The sequence below is a fragment of the Epinephelus lanceolatus genome, chromosome 11 (assembly GCF_041903045.1).
Source record: "Epinephelus lanceolatus isolate andai-2023 chromosome 11, ASM4190304v1, whole genome shotgun sequence".
Classification (NCBI taxonomy): Eukaryota; Metazoa; Chordata; class Actinopteri; order Perciformes; family Serranidae; genus Epinephelus; species Epinephelus lanceolatus.
In genome coordinates, this window is record NC_135744.1 from 24019761 (window position 1) to 24036172 (window position 16412).

Consider the following 16412-nt stretch of genomic DNA (forward strand, 5'->3'; position numbering starts at 1 on the left):
AAACACAGTGCAGAATCAGTGCACAAGGTTTCTGTACCTAACAATTTTTTTCGAATGATGGAAAGACTAGCTACAGACATCCATCTATACTTACTCCACAAATTTGCCTCAAGTGCACTTAAAGTCCACCGAATTAGATTTTTCCACCACTTTGAATTCTTGATCAACACCTCCTAAACCATAGGTCTAATTTGTACCAACTCTTTCTATGAGTCATAATTGGACAAAGCTTAGCAAGAGTTGCATAAAGTTTGAACATATTGACCAATGAAGGGGCATGGCTCTGCACCTAAATAGACCGTACTCCACAACAGTTGGGCCAATCATCATAAAACTTGCAGGATATGTCCACATAAGTAACTTAAACATACTCTGAAAGTTTCATTCATATTGACCACAAAGGGGTGCTGCAAATGCAAAACAACGACATAGCATAACACAAATCAGAAACTGTTTGACCAATCATAACAAAACTCACAGGATATGTTTCTTAACAACGTTGAATCATGTGTGTAAAATCACTGGAAATTACTTTAGAGGGGGACACCAGTTGCAAACATGTGCATTGACCTGGTGCAAATTTGGCCATAAATCAGCGACAGTTTGTCCAAACATCACTGAACTCTGGGGATATTTTCGATTAAGTTGTTAAAACATGTTGCCAAAATATTTTTGAAGTTGACCAAATGGCACAAGGTATTATTGTCAATAGCTACTCACCCCTGCTCCTCCATCATCTCCTGGAGCTCCATACATTTGAGCTCTACCCTCCTCTTCCTCTCGTGGTCCAGAATCTCTCGGTGTGGCTTTTTCACGAGGATGGGCTCTGCTTTGGACTCCACCTCCTCCTCTTCCTCTGTACAAGGCTGTCCCTCCTCAGTTTTAGCCTGCAGGATTGAGGTCGGCGTCGGCCCTCCCGATCCCGCAGCTGCTCCTGCTCCTGCTCCAGGCAACACGGGCTGGGCCATCCCGTTTGCACCATCTTTGGGAGATGGCACCCTTGCCGCATCGTACATGATTACTGAACTCTGTGGAGACACAGATGATGGAGAGAAATTGTCAGATGAACACAAGGTCTCATTTGGGAGGATTTTGGCTTTCGGCTGTTGTATTACTAAAGTCTGTGCACTGTTAATAGTGCTGGGAGTGAATACACACTTATACGCATGGCATACATTTCCTGAAATATATAAACTACAAAGCTGACAGATATTTTCCACACACACAGCCACATTCTGTCTCTACAACAACGTATTTGGACATACAGTACACCACAGACACTAAGAGGTGAGCTGAGATGTTAATACCTCTAGACAGGCTGCAGCATTTCTGCCAGAACTGAGCAGTACCCTCACACACACACCAGCATACTGTACACACACACACCTTCCCAACATGTAGACATGCATTGCCAGCGACAGCGCTGGCAGCAACTTCAACTTCTGCATGAGTCAACAGCCCAGTAGTGCCGCAAGGCAGGTTAGGGGCGAGAGAGTGTGAGTTAAATTCCTATTTAAAACTCTCTCGTCTTCTGGGCCAAATTGAAGCTGTAAACCAAGGTCATATACCACACACACAGCATGAGAGCCAGAGGAGGAAAAGAGCGGTAGAGGCTGTTTACATCTGGTGTTAATTGGCGTCTTGGGCGATCCAATCCCAAATGGACAGCTCTACGCCTGTCTGTTCACACCTGGCATCTCGAGTGACCACTTGTGTTTGGATCTCACTTCCCCGCTCCATATTCAAATACGCACATGCATCATTTCAGTTTGCAAAGACCAGACGTGTTGTTTTTACCTGGAGGGTGCTTCATCATGCTATATGTATACTTTGGTAAAGCTGGAAAGATATTCACAGATTCAAATTTTACATATCAACAACTCATAAGTGAAACATTTTCGTCACAGTGGACGCCTCAGACAAATATGCCACATCTTCTGGCCAAACAAAATCTCCAACCTTCAACTGTACATGCAAACAGGCTCCATCACCTAGGAAATCACACACAGATGTTTTAGATGGCCAAGCCATGTGCTAAGAATGGAATAGGGCCGGATCACGAGAGTTGCCTTAAGATGGACACCACAGTGCAAAAGATAACCTGGAAGGCACGAAAACCACCTGGCGCAGAAATGTGACACTGGGCCGGAATAGATGAGCCTGTCATGGGGAGAGGTACAACATGCTGCCACTGATCGAATGCAACGGAGAGAGCTCAATGAAACCTTATGTCCCATAGGGGGTGAAGAGTAAGTGAGTAAGTAAGAGCCATCCTCAGAGCTGGACAAGTAACACTGGTCTCTATATGCAGCTGGCCAAGTGGACAGGGATTGTCTACAATCAAAAAATACTTTTTTCAAAACTCCTTTGGGCTTCTTCCGCGCTAAGCTAGTTTTCTAAATTGAAGTTAGTACAATTAAACAAAATCCTCAGTAACACTAAGCAAAACCTTGTAAGCTACTGGTTAGCAATTAGCTTGCTACCTAGGTTCGCTATACTAACAAGTAAGCTTGCCAATAGGCTTAAATATTGCTCATTAACATTAGGAGTAAGGATAATATCATTTTCCAGTTGCAAAGACCTGCGAAGGACATATTTTCTCTCCTTTTTAATAACCTACTCAAAACTATTTTTTGCAAGATTGCAGTGCTAGTGTTGATCCAGGACCATGACTGCCATGTTGACCCTGGATAATCTGTTTATGTTGATCTTGACCATCATAATGATCCTGAGTACAATCACTGGTGTTGATCCAGAACAATCACTGCTATGCTGATGTTAATATAAACAAATTATCCAGAATCAGCATGATGATGGTCCTGGATAAACCTAACCAAATCTATCCAGGATCAACATGGAAAAAAGGATGGAAAATTTTGCAACTGGAAAATGCTATTATCCTTACTTTTTGTTAGTGAACAGCTTACCTGTTAGCATAGCCTTCCTACTTAGCAAGCTGGTTTGCTAATATTCGTGTATATTGGCAAGTTTACTCATTAGCAAAGCCAATCTAGTTAGCAAGCTAACTTGCTAACCCCGCAGTAGCAGTAGGATTTTGTTCAATTGTCTCGGCTTCAATGGGGAAAATTGAACTCTCTATGAAGAAGCAAGAAGGAGTTTTGAGAGAAGCACAGGAGCAGCACACTGATGATGTCAGAGGGCTGTGATTGCAATGTTGGTCCGGTAATGCGATGTGGGATGTTGATCCAGGAGCATGTCCTACTTGGTAAAATCATGCTGTGTGTTAAATGGTACTGTGTGTACAGCTAATCTAATGAGACTCAAATAAGACAGAAATGCTAACAGTATGCTAACAGTATATTATATTATTTTGATCTGATCGACACTCCATACAACATACATTACCAGGTGTAAACAGGGCTGAAGGCACTAAGCAGTTTAATGACAGAGAGAAGTCTGTATCAACAACATGTAGAAAGTATCAGTTTGTCTTCAATATAACTTGATATTATTGTATCAACACTGCACTCCCTGTTTTTGACTCTCGACCTTTCTGTCTCTGGCTCGTTTACCAAGGAAAGGATAAGGTTGTCATTTTGGTGAATGAAAAAAAGTTGTCTGGTACAAGTGCTGCATGGACCGGGCTCTGATTAAGATGAATTGCCCTGTTGAGGCCACTGAAGAACATGCAGGAAGAGAGGACGGCCTTCACGTGCCCACGAGCCTCGGCTGCCCAGCTCCGCTCGTCTCACCCTGCCACTAATGGCTTCATTTTTCACTGAGAAGCCAAAACAGCCCAGCTGAGGCACTTCATCACTGTCTCATACAGAGGAGCAGAGACACGATGACACTGAGGCTGGACGGACAAGCGTCCAGAGCTACATGTCTCGCCTTACCCCGACTTATTTCATCTTATTGCTGGTAAGTGTGCAAGCAGCTCTTTCCATGCAGTCAGGCGTTTCTCTGCGTCTGAGCTGCTACTGGAAGTCTTTGACTGGTTAATAGGGATGTGCTTGTTTTTGAAGTGCTGCGAGCTGGTAAACGAGCCGTGGATGCGTGTGAGGCGACACAGCTCTCGGCTGACAGAACAGGTGGCAGGACAGCAGGAGGCATCATCGCTGAATCTATTATACAGTAAATCAGCACTTGATATTCCATGACAGCAATCTCTCATCTGCACACGCTCATCACAAAAAACAACTCTGTCTAATATTCCAGGGAGAAAAGCGCTCCGTCGCTCTGAGCGGACTTTAAAACGACATTCAGGTAGACAGGAACAACATAAAGGCCCTCTGTGTGCTGCAAATACTGAAATCTAAGTACGATGAAATATCTTAAATCAAGGCGATATGTGCTTGTTTTTGTCTGACATGATACGGGGCAGGTTTTATGTGAGAGCATTTCACTTGTTTCAAGCTTTTCTGTGCTTAATAATCCATTCTGAGTAGCTTGATGCTTAAAACTAGAATTACCGGGATTATAAAGCTGTCTGACAAAGCAGATTTTTGTAAATGTCAGTGTTGATCAAAGTCAGAATTTCTTATTTCAAACATCTTATCCTTTGCAGCTCTTCACATATTAAGAACAGATAATCAACAAACAGAATTCACTGTAGTGCAGAACAGCAATCATGTATTCTCATAGATAAAATACAGCACAGAATAAAGACACGTTTGACATCTGGGGAGTGCACTATAAGTCATTTGAAATGTTGTACACTTATGACATCATACAATACATTGACGGACTGCCAACCGTGACCACGACCCGCCATCGGAAAGCCTGTGAGCTGTGGCTTCACCTTTATGCACCCGGGCGTGACCGTGACGCCCTGTCTGCCTCAGCTGACAGCGTAACCCATCGCAGGGTCATGGTTAGGGCTGGGAATTGGTAAGATTTCATTGATACAGCTGCGATTATTGATTCTGCTCATCGGCCCAGTTCTTTATCGATCCCCTTATTGATTCATAATCAATTTTCTGTGTGGAAAAAAGTAGGCCTTCACAGCGTTTCAGTGTCAACACAACTGTTTTATTCATCTAGTAACCATAACCACCAGCTATAACCCCCTCATATTACAAGTTTCCAGCAGCGTATACACGCGTTTGATGCCATTGTTTTGCAATGTGCAGCTGTCAGACAAACATGCCAGCATCTATGAAGGGAACTGATATGGTCGGTGGCATACGATTCTGATGGATTGGAAAGTTTGGAAACAGTTCTCACTAGAAGCACTTCTCGATTACCATCCTTCGTAGTGTTTCCCAGCCACCAACGTGAACCTCCCCGCTTAAGTGGCAGGCCAGACACGATGTTTCTCAAACCCAATGCATTGTCCTCTCACCCACAGGTTCCCGCATGGATGCTTCGCTTTGCCTCACTGCTTCCAACAGCAGGGCTCCCTCACCCCAACACACAGTTGAGCAGGTGTCTGTGCCGACCCATGTACGAGGGCTACCTGGACATTTCTGCCAGTAGTATATACTCGTCTCAAAGATGAAGCCATGCAAGTTTAACTAGCTTATCAGAACACTGCTGCAGGTAAAAGTCATTATCAGAAACACTTGAGTCTCAATGACTGGGGCTGCCGCGGGCACTTGTTACTTTCTTCCCCTAAACTTCAGACTCTGCAGGGCCTGGTTCAGTGATGGCAATCATATTTGTTCATTTTAAGCCCATTTTTCAACATAGAGAAAAAACTGATATTTTATTTGTATCCAGATAAATGTCCTGTTTTTAGTCTGGCTGCATGAGTATTAAGATATCTGATTGTTCTTTTCGATGAGATCGTTTTATTTGTTAAAAAAATCTTGGCAGGTGAAATTCTCCTGTTCTGTTGGCAGATCATTTTCCTTCTATTAAGAAGTATTTTCTCTTGCTTTTGAGAGCTGACTTTTTGCAGTGTATGAGATTGGACGGCAGTCAATTAATATGACCTTGTTTTCCACTAATTGAAATGTCAGAGGAGAAACAATGGGTTGCTCTTCCTGCTTCCTGTCTTGCAGGTTTTTTTAATTAGACCACTGGCTGTGAAAGCTTCAGCTGGACAGCTCAAGTCTGGATCTTTCAGCTGGAGGGGAGGACCATTGCTAATCCTATTTGTGCTGGACATCATGTCTTGGCCGCTGGCTCGCTCCTGGTAACAAACCGCACGATGTCTCACCACATGCATTCAACAAAACACAAGACGCTGTTTGAAATTCAGCTGTAACGAGCTTAAATAAAGTGAAGATATCATCTGAAAATCGGCGGGAAAGGACCCTCCCATCCCAAATGAAATTCTCCACAATGCCAGATGTGAGAGTCAAAAGCTGCGGGCCAAGCGCCAGTCTGTGTTAAACCCTGCTGTAAATATCGAGCCATCTCATTATACTAATGCATCATTCCACAGTCATTCCTTTTGTTCCCAAGAGGGGGGACGCGAAAAATCTGTTCTCTTTCAAGTCAAGACAACTAAATCATTTAATTGTGTAATGAAAAAAAAAATGGGAGCAGAAAGGGAGACTTGTCAGTGAGCTGATAAGGCAGCAGAGCACACAATTAATTGTGCGCGAGTCCTCTGCGGGGACTGAAGGTTATCTGGAGCTACTGTATTAATGGTGGTGCCAACCTCTTCTGCTATTATTGTGAGGGCGTATAAGACTGTCACATCCCAACAAACACTGCTTGTAATTAGTCATTATGCTAAGTGAAGTTGTTAAGCCACATGCAGTAAGTGTCACCATCACTCTCACTTGAAATCACAAAGAGATAATGTGCACTTGAACATTCAATATTGTATTCTGGAGCAATGACGCTGATTACTTAGAAATAAAGGAGCCATTAGCTCATCATGCCTTCTCTCCATCGACTGAAAGAAGATGCTTCCTGTTGTCTGTCTTAACCTTTGCCCGTGCTCTCCTGCGCTGTCTGCTTGATTGGATGTTGCTGCTGTCGAGGTCTCTGCTGAGTCGGCACTGCAGCCCATCTTCTGCTGACAGCAAACCTCATACAACAACAATCCAGGGCCATAAAATCAACAGAGTGGGTGTGAGATTTTCAGTTCTCACTAAATGTTGAAGGGTTGCTGTAATTCCCATTCAAGCATCATGATCTCTTAATGACACAGTTGCTGGTAGCCCACGCAGGGCAGACTCGTCTGATATACATGAGATGGATCACACACTTAAAGCTCAATTAATAAGGATAACATCCACCGTGGCCACACTGTGAAAAAATCTCAGTCTCATTAGGAATCTAATGTTACATTAGGCTAATGAGACATTAGAGACGGGATTGCCTGGACTTGGGCCACAGTCAGTGATTATGGCATTTTTTTTTTTTTTACATGAGGGATTTTATGGGGATATATCACTAAGAAAAGACGTAATTTGTATTTTACTCTGTAGCCCCCGAGAGCTGCAATCTGTCGGGATGTTTGATGGATAGATTACGAGCTAACTTCAGACATCATTAGATGGAAACTTACACAAGGCATTGACCTCAGGAGCTCCCAAATTAGGAGAACATTAAGTAGATGGATGATTTTCTGTTTGTAATGGCATGATTTATTTAGCATTACAATCAGTCGCTGCGATACATTTTACTGATGAGAAAAACCCACTTAATATTTATTTTGACAACAAGAGGAATTTACAATCCATCATAATTTCTTTAACCAGTCGGTCAAAGGACTACCAAGGACTACAGACCCGTGGCATTGACCTCCCACATCGTGAAGACCCTGGAGAGACTCGTCTTGGAGCAGCTCCGGCCCATGGTCAAGCCACTTTTGGACCCCCTCCAGTTCGCCTATCAGCCCCGACTTGGAGTTGAGGATGCCATCATCTACCTGCTCAACCGTGTCTACGCCCATTTGGATAAGCCGGCGAGCACTGTGAGGGTCATGTTTTTTGACTTCCCTAGTGCGTTCAACACCATACGTCCAGCTCTACTGGGTGACAAGCTGACAGCAGTGCAGGTGGATGCCCCCCTGGTGTCCTGGATTGTAGACTACTTGACTGGCAGACCACAGTATGTGCGCTTGCAACGCAGTGTGTCAGACAGAGTGGTCAGCAATACCGGGGTCCCGCAGGGGACTGTCCTCTCTCCCTTCCTCTTCACCCTCTACACCACGGACTTCAGCTATTGCACTGCATATACACATATATATACACACACACACACACATATATATATATATATATATATATATATATACATATATATACATATATTTATTTACATTTATGTTTGTTAATAATTCCTGTTTATTTAACTATATATTTGTAAATACTATTGTTAAAATTTCTTATATTTTCACGTATCTTTCCTCTCTTGCAAGGAGCACCTGTAACATAAATAATTTCCCCTCGGGGATCAATAAAGTATTTCTGATTCTGATTCTGATTCTGTCAAGCCACAACTTTGTTTGGACTGACTGAAACTATTGGATAGATTGTCATGAGATTTGGCAGAAACAGCAAGTCATGCATGAGATTTTGAAATGTCTCAAAAAAGAAATGTGAATTAGATGTGCTTCCATCGACTGGTTTGAAGAGAATAAACTAAGCTACGCAAAGTGTAGTTTGGTCAGAAGTTGGCAGTCTAGGCTACACTCTCCACATGGCTTTTATCCACCAGTAAACAGTAGAAGAAGTAGAAGTTGTGAACAGGAAACAAGTCGCCTTGGCCATCTAACCCAGTGGTTCCCAACTGGTCCAGCCACGGGTTTCAGATTTCTTGCATTTGGCCATGTCGTCGACCTAGTTTGCTGTCTCTGACAAGTAGCTGTCTATTAGTCACTCACTTTATAGCAGGGAACAGCCCTTCAAAATAGAAGCTCTGTGCAGAAAATTCACTGTACTTAAAAGTAAAGTATGTTTTTTTCAAACTTTACATGTTTGCGAGTCACGTGTAGTTTGTTCAGAGTAGACCTGTGACCCACTTTTGGACCACAACCCACCAGTTGGGAACCACTTGATCTAATCCATCTACGAGAGAAAAACTGAGAGAGGTCTTCAGGAATTTGTTCCAATTGTTTTTTTTTCATACCAGCTGGTATTAATCATGTTTCATGCTGTCTGACAATGAAGACTAATTATGTCGTAATGGGAATATTTGGTAAAACCAAGCGTGGAATCAGCTGATCGGTCTTCTGAGTTAAATGTTCGCCATGTCAGAACTGATTCAGAAAAAGCATTTCCATGTTGCATCAACTCTTTTTCAACAAAGGCAAAAACCACCTCAGGCAAGCGTTACGTTTTTGCCATTTGGTGAGCCACCGATTTTTGTTTGTTTTCCTCCAGCCCCATCATGAGGTTGAAATCTGTTTTTCATTCACCTGTTATGTGAATTTTCTAAAAATTCTGAAAAAAGGAAAAAAAACAAACAAAAAAAAAGACAAGTTGAAATATTGCAAAAAAAAATTACGCTTGGCAGTAGCTCAGTAGGTAGAAGAAAATGTTTGCATTGTACGTTTCCGCAAACTACTTGTCATACGAATCACATCAACGTTTCTAAATTGACGGGTCCTGAATCAGCGAGTCATTGCTGGAAACATTCCAGCGGCTTTTTAGCCAGCAAATGATGGTTGGTTTTTATGGACCCGGTGCTGTTTATCCAGTGAGGATAGCGCCACAAAAAGTGGATGTGTGTACCAAAACATTGCCTCTTTTCCAGCTGGGATTGTGTCCCTAAAACCAGGCACTTTGAGCCAAAACATGATCTTTGCCTAACCATAATCAAGTGGCTTTTGTGCCTGAAATTAACCACACATTAACCTTAGCACTGTTGGAAGTTCAAACATATTTTCTACATGATAACATGCAAATGTAAGTTATCTGTAGTTTGCAGAAACGTACAATTCCAACATTTATTCTAGCGATTGATTTGTTGGTTGAAATAGAGACGTAAAACCTGGTAGCTAGTAGAAAATGTGCAGCTTGTTCTTTATACAGTGTGTTTTCTGTATCTGAATATATGTACATAGTGCAGCTTTTTCACACGGTGAATCTACACAGCAGAACACTTTGAGTACAGAACATATGTAGGGTCATCTGTACATTTAGTCTTGATGGACCTGTTAATGTAAATACTGCCGATTCAGCCCTGTCTGTACGCGAGGAGAGACAGGAGAGAGTCAACAGGTTGTTTATGTGATTTTCTAAATTTCTGCTATAAATCTTTGCAGTTATAAGTGTAGATAGTGGTTGACTTGAGTCTGCACTTGACTGCAGGCAGGGGTATTAGATTATTTCAGCCAATATGGATTTTCCTACACTGACATGACATCAATACTGATGGTTGAATGTCTCTTAAGTGCTGCTGTATCACTGCTGGCCATTGCAAAAATTCAGTTTCATAGCAGGAATAATTGTTGTTCCATCTCACCATATCGTCTGCCTCTTATTTTGATGCCTAATTAAAATCTACTGATAGGTTAATGGAGCTGACTTTGCAATTAGAGTGGAAAACACAGGAAGACAACAGCGTGCCATCATCTCTTGTGTGCCTGAGAAAATCTTAGGCTTGTTTAAGCAGATCCCATTTCACCTGCTACACTCAAGAGGAGAAAGCAGAGAGGTGGGACTGGTCTCCTTGTAGTCACTCTCCTCTCCCTCTCTAACGCTTTGCCCCTCTCTCTTAGCAAGCTAGGTCACTCTGTGTTGTGCACAAAGGCTCCGCTGATTGGATCTCACTCAGCGGTGGCTGCACCTCAACCATGATTGCAGGGTGGCAGTAACAAGGGGCCTGACCTTGACTGAGACTGTCAGAAAGAGGCTGAAAAACATCCTGGGTCGCTATCTCTCAAAAAGGAAAAAAGAAATCAGAGTCGAGGTAGGTGTTCTGGGTACACTTTGTGTGCACATGTCGTAGTCAGACCTGACTGTATCTCCTGTCACCAGCAGCTTTCACTGAAGTTCCCCCTCTCCCTTTGTCTCCTATCTCCCGCTTTCCATCACACCTTTCCTCCAAAATAATCTGCCCCTTGGCTGGAAGCTCGTGTTTTGTTTTTAGCACTTTGGCACCCAGAGGATGTATTCAGCTCTCCCAAGGTCAGCTGTCTTCATTCTAGGCACGTTGGATTGCTGTTGGGCGCCCAGAAACAAGCTGCTTCAACTTTTCTCTCTCTCTCTTTTTTCTTTTTTAATCGTAGTTGGATGGAAGGTGCATGCAAAATGAGCAGAGGAGCTCTAAGGAATGGTAAAAGAGGGAGAAGGAAGGGATAGTCGTGCACAGTGGCCTTGTTTGAAGTTTAAACGGAGGATCAAAAGTTTTAATGTGTGCAATTTCTTATTCACCGCTGTTTACCAAAGCTCTGCCACTTGTGTAATTTAGCATGTCACAACGAGACTAAATATTTCAAGGGAGATAGACTTTAGTTGGCACATTTTCACACAGCAGCTGCTCTCATTTGGTAAATTCATACACCGCCACAGCCCAGCATTCAGCTGAGTTTATTAAAGAGACTGTTTGTTGTCAAAGAGCTTCACATATCCCTCTGTTGGTGCTTTGGGAACTGCAGTATGGTGCACTCATTTTGAATGTTATAGATGTAGGTTAGAAGGCTCCTGCTACATCAACTAGTATGTTCAGAATGCTGTTATCGGCTATTTAACAGCCATGAGCAAAACTAAATCTTTCTTTCATATACTATAACCACATGTTGTGGCACATCAACCACTTGGTTATGGTTAGGAAGATATCGTGTTTGTTTAAAACACCCGCTTTTGGTGGGACAATTCCAGCTGGAAACACAGCAAAGGCTCAGTAAAAAAACACCCACATCTAGGGGCACAATCCCTGCTGTAAATGCAGCTATAGCTCAGTGAAAAACACCCGCTTTTGGTGGCACAGTCCCCAGCTGGACACATAGCTATGGCTCAGCAAAAAACACCCTTTTTGGTGGCACAATTCCCGCTGGAAACAAAGTGATGGCTCAGTAAAAAACACCTACATTTAGTGAAATTATCCTCGCTGGAAATGCAGCTATAGCTCAGTAAAAAAAACACTTGATTTTGGTGGCACAATCTCCACTGGAGACACAGCAACAGCTTGGTACTAAACACCCTTATTTGAGGCCACAATTTCCGCTGAAAACACAACAATGGCTCAGTAAAAAAGACACCCACATTTAGGGGGACAAGCTCTGCTGGAAATGCAGCTATAGCCCAGCGAAAAACACCCAGTTTTGGTGGCACAGTCCCCACAATCTCCGCTGGACACATAGTTATGGCTCAGCAAAAAACACCCTTATTTGGAGGCACAATTCCCACTGGAAACACAACAATGACTCATTAAAAAACACCCACATTTAGGGAAATTATCCTCACTGGAAATGCAGCTATACATCAGGTAAAGGAAATGCAGTGATGGCTCAGTTTAAGAAAAAAAAGTTTTTGGTGGCACAATACCGACTGGAGATACCTCGATGTCTCGCTATTAAACATCTGGAGTTGTTGGTTGTTGGTCTGAAACAGCTGTCTGCAGTTTGGCAGCTCATATACATGCTGCCAAATAACAACAAACCTGAACTGTAAACATGCTAGACGGTTCAGCAGAGGCATTTAACCTATATCTATATGCTGATAACAACTACTAACCCTAACACCTATTTAATAAGAGTGGTAACATTCAAGCCGGGTGCAAAGAGTAGTTGAGAGAGATTTCTACTCGAGAGGGCGAAAGCAGAGGAGAGATGACTGCTGGAGCCTGGTTCCAGCTACAGCATTCAGAGCTGCTCTGTCAAAACTACACCTTAATGTGCACAGCTACTAGTAAGAGGCACTTTGTGTATCATTTGGAGCTAAGTAGATAACACAAACAGGATGATATCAACATACTAATGAGTGCTATGAGAGAGAAACAGAGTGAGGCGAGAAGGCGGCTGAAAAAATTGTGGCCTTTGGCTGAGAAACATCCTTGGCAAGCTCAGAGACAGAGTGTGACAGAAATAACCCACCCCTGTCCCACTTTTCCACACAGACGGAACACTGCGAGTCACCTCAAAGGAAGACAGAGATGCTGTCTATAAGGTGACATCTGGGCTCATCCTGGCGCACAGTTCAGTGCTGGGTTGAATACACACTCAACCTCAGGACAGGGCTTTGAATAGTTTTCCCTGTTTAGCTCCTCACGGATCAAACTGTGCCTTTTTTTTTTAATCTGTACTCAACTCTTCAGCAGGTTTACATCTGCTCCGGGTGGCTCGTGGCACATTTACACTGCTCAAACTCATAAACTCCAGTGCGTCGCCATGTGTAGTGTCTCAGGGGAGGAATGATTAGCATAGCACTGCTTCTGATGCGATTAGTGGGGTCACTGGAGGGGGAGAGACGGGCCCAGGTCTGTATGCCTGAGTCAGTCACTGTCTGTCAGTATGCTTCACAACAAAACACATCTCCCTCTGTGCAAACACTGAGTGTTCTTTATCTGGCCTTGTCCTGAATCTCAAACTGATCATGTAGGACTATTGATTTCATCTTTATTTATCCAAATCTCTTTCCCTGATCAATATATTTGCACAGCCTGTGCTAAACTGTTAAATTGTACATATCTGTTGTGCTATTCTTATAGCATCTTTTTCATACTTCGGTTGTAATTTTTCTCTTTTATATATCCAGTATGTTTTTGAGTTTTTGTAATACTTTCTGTGCCTTTATTTTCTCTTCGTATGTTTACTATCTGCACCAAACTGAGCCAAGCTTTATTTGAATCTCTGCCTGATGGATGAAAAATCTTAGACGTGCAATTAAATTATTGAATTTACAACAGGTTTGCTAATTTTGCATACTTTGATCACCACATAAAGTGAAAACTGACAGATTTAGTTCAGTAAATTAGTTTTTTTTTATGCTACAGTTTGGAGGCATTAACGGACCATCAGCTAGCTTCATGCTAGCCTCACTGACTGCCTACAACAGCACCGCCCTGTCCTGTCCTATGAGAGCGAAACCTACCAATTACATAACCATAAAGCAGTGAATCCATTGATAAGATGCATGAGGGAGGACACACCTGCATATCTAAAAGCCATATGATTTCTCTACTACAGCCTTCTTTAAAGCTGCCACAGAGTCACCTCAATTACAGAACAATACGCCCTCTGTCCCTGCAGGACAATTTACATCAAAGTGAGACGATCTCATTAAATAAAACTTAAATAAGCTACCAAAGAAAACGCTCATGCTTTCCTTTGAGATATCATTTCAGTATGTTGTGTATTAATGGATTCAGCCTCCATCACGTGCCTTTACCTACTCAGCAGATCCATCTTAAGTTGCATTTCAGGTTTCATCAGCTGCTCTGGCCTTTGTTCCACGGCTATAAGCTTCAATGTTGTTTCAGTCAACAAAGCAGTTTTTCCTGATACTGCTGCGGTGTGCTGACGAGAGGGAGCTGGAAATTTAGCTGCAACACAATACTGTACGGTGCTGAAAACCTCTCTCAGTTTGGAGTCTTACTGCATTTTCAGACTGAGGCAATAAATTGCCCTCTTTCTTCCTCAAGTGCACATTAAACTCAGAGAACTTCAAACTTCTGCGTGTGACTCATCTAACTTAGAGGGCAGCAGAAATTGAACAGTGGAATTTCAACAAAAAAAAAAAAAAAATCTTTCATTCAAAGATAGCGATAAGAGCAATTTCCTCAACTGTGGCCTCTTTCCCTCCCTGTCTCTGTCTCATGCCGGGAATGTCAAAGAGCTATCTGCAGATTAGCCTGCCCTATGCACTCTCCATCCAAACCAACCATCCATTATAGAATTTATCAAACGTCAAGCAGATTAGCTCATCACCATACCAGCAAGTGCTTCTGTGCATGTTGAGTTCAACTGACCTCCCAACAGCGTCATCTTAAGCTCCAGTGTGAAGGATTCAGGGGGATTATTGGCAGAAATTGAATTGTTTTCTTTAGTGCACAATCACCTAATAAGAATCATCTTGTTTTTATTACCTTAGAATGAGCTGTTAAGATCTACATAAGGAACAGGTCCTCATCTACGGAGAACACCTCAATGTTTCTACAGTAGCCTAGAGTGAAAAAGGCCATTAGCGTTTTTGCGTTGGCCACCATGGTAAGCAGGCCCTCCATGACGAGCCAGTCAGCGTCAAAAATCATAATTTTGCAATATGAAACTGCTTTATTCAGTGTTTTTTTACCAGTTTTAATCACCTGGTCGGATTGTTTTGGAAAGGAAGAATCCTGTATGGATGATTTTATCCCTGAGGAAAAAAACTCTTGACCTTCTGCATCAGAAAAGGGTGAGCACACATTAAGCCATCAAAGAAAAAGGGTGAGCACACAATGGCATGTGGTAGGGCAAACTATGACAAACACTGATTTGCAATGTGAAACCACTTTATTCAATTCATTGTTTGTTTTTGAGTGGAAGGCACCTCTGTGGATAATTTGGCTCCCAGTAAAAGCCTCCTAAAAAAATGAAAAGGAATTCTGACCAGGAGAAGTTTCAGCTGCTTGCAATCTGCAATCCTCACCACTAGATGCCACTAAATCTCCCTAAATCCTACACACTGGACCTTTAAAGGGAAACCTCTGTATTTTTTAACTTTGACCCTGTGTTCCCACATTTTTGTGTCCAAGTGACTAATAGAGACAGAAGTTTTTTAAATTTGCCCAGTACCGCAGCGGCAAAACAGGCTGTTATGTAATCCCTACGGGCAATTGTGCACAGTCAATTTACTTCAACTAGAAGTGCTTGTTTTTGCCACTGACAGGTAAAGACCCTTCAGAAAAATGAATATTTTTTCCTTACCTTTCACTGATCTGGTATTTTTGTTATTTTTACAAGGTCTCTCTAAAGGAGAAGTCTTGTTCTGAACTCTGGCAGACTTCTCCTCATTGTCGAAACCAGCTAAATAGTCAGCCATGACACTAAAAATCTTTTAGATAACACTAAGGTATCACACTTACTCTCTGTACTTCAACCCAACAAACTCTTCCTGGCACTTTTTCTCTCCAACTCTCACTGACATTTCCACCGCTGTTTTCGTGCAAGAAGTCCCCTCTTGTGAGACGAAATGAGACGAGACTTGGTCACAATGACAAACAGATTAGCGAAAGGTTAAGAAGAGGAACAATATTTCAGTTCTCTATAGGTATCCTTTCCGTTACGTTGTCAGACACTTAAAATAACAACCTGAGCCTGTCAGTGGCAAAACAAGCACTTTTAGAGGACATTAATTGACGGTTCCCACCTTGATCCAAACCAGCTGCTGTCACATGACACATTGTTTGGGTTAAACATGTCCATGTTACAGTCCTGGAGGATTATTAATGTGCACCTCCTCCTGTACTGCCTTAATATGCACATTCAGCACATCCAATGCATCAAAACATTGTTTTCTAGTTGGAGCCGCGCCTCGTTTTCAAACTGTATGGTTTGACTAAAATGAACAATGACAGAAATATAGTCCACGATGACCAGCACTAAAATCAACCTGCGTAGTTGT

At 42.5% G+C, this 16412-nt stretch overlaps 1 protein-coding gene across 2 annotated transcripts in view; it reads right to left on the bottom strand.

Moving 5' to 3' along the window:
- Positions 1 to 16412, bottom strand: part of srrm3 (serine/arginine repetitive matrix 3) — a 129996-nt gene that overhangs the window by 65300 nt on the left and 48284 nt on the right. For both annotated transcript variants that reach the window (XM_033640750.2, XM_033640742.2), the window contains exon 2: positions 721 to 1028. In XM_033640750.2, the coding sequence (XP_033496641.1) occupies positions 721 to 1016 (296 nt within the window). In that variant the 5' untranslated portion in view covers positions 1017 to 1028. The remainder of the gene's footprint in view (positions 1 to 720; positions 1029 to 16412) is intronic.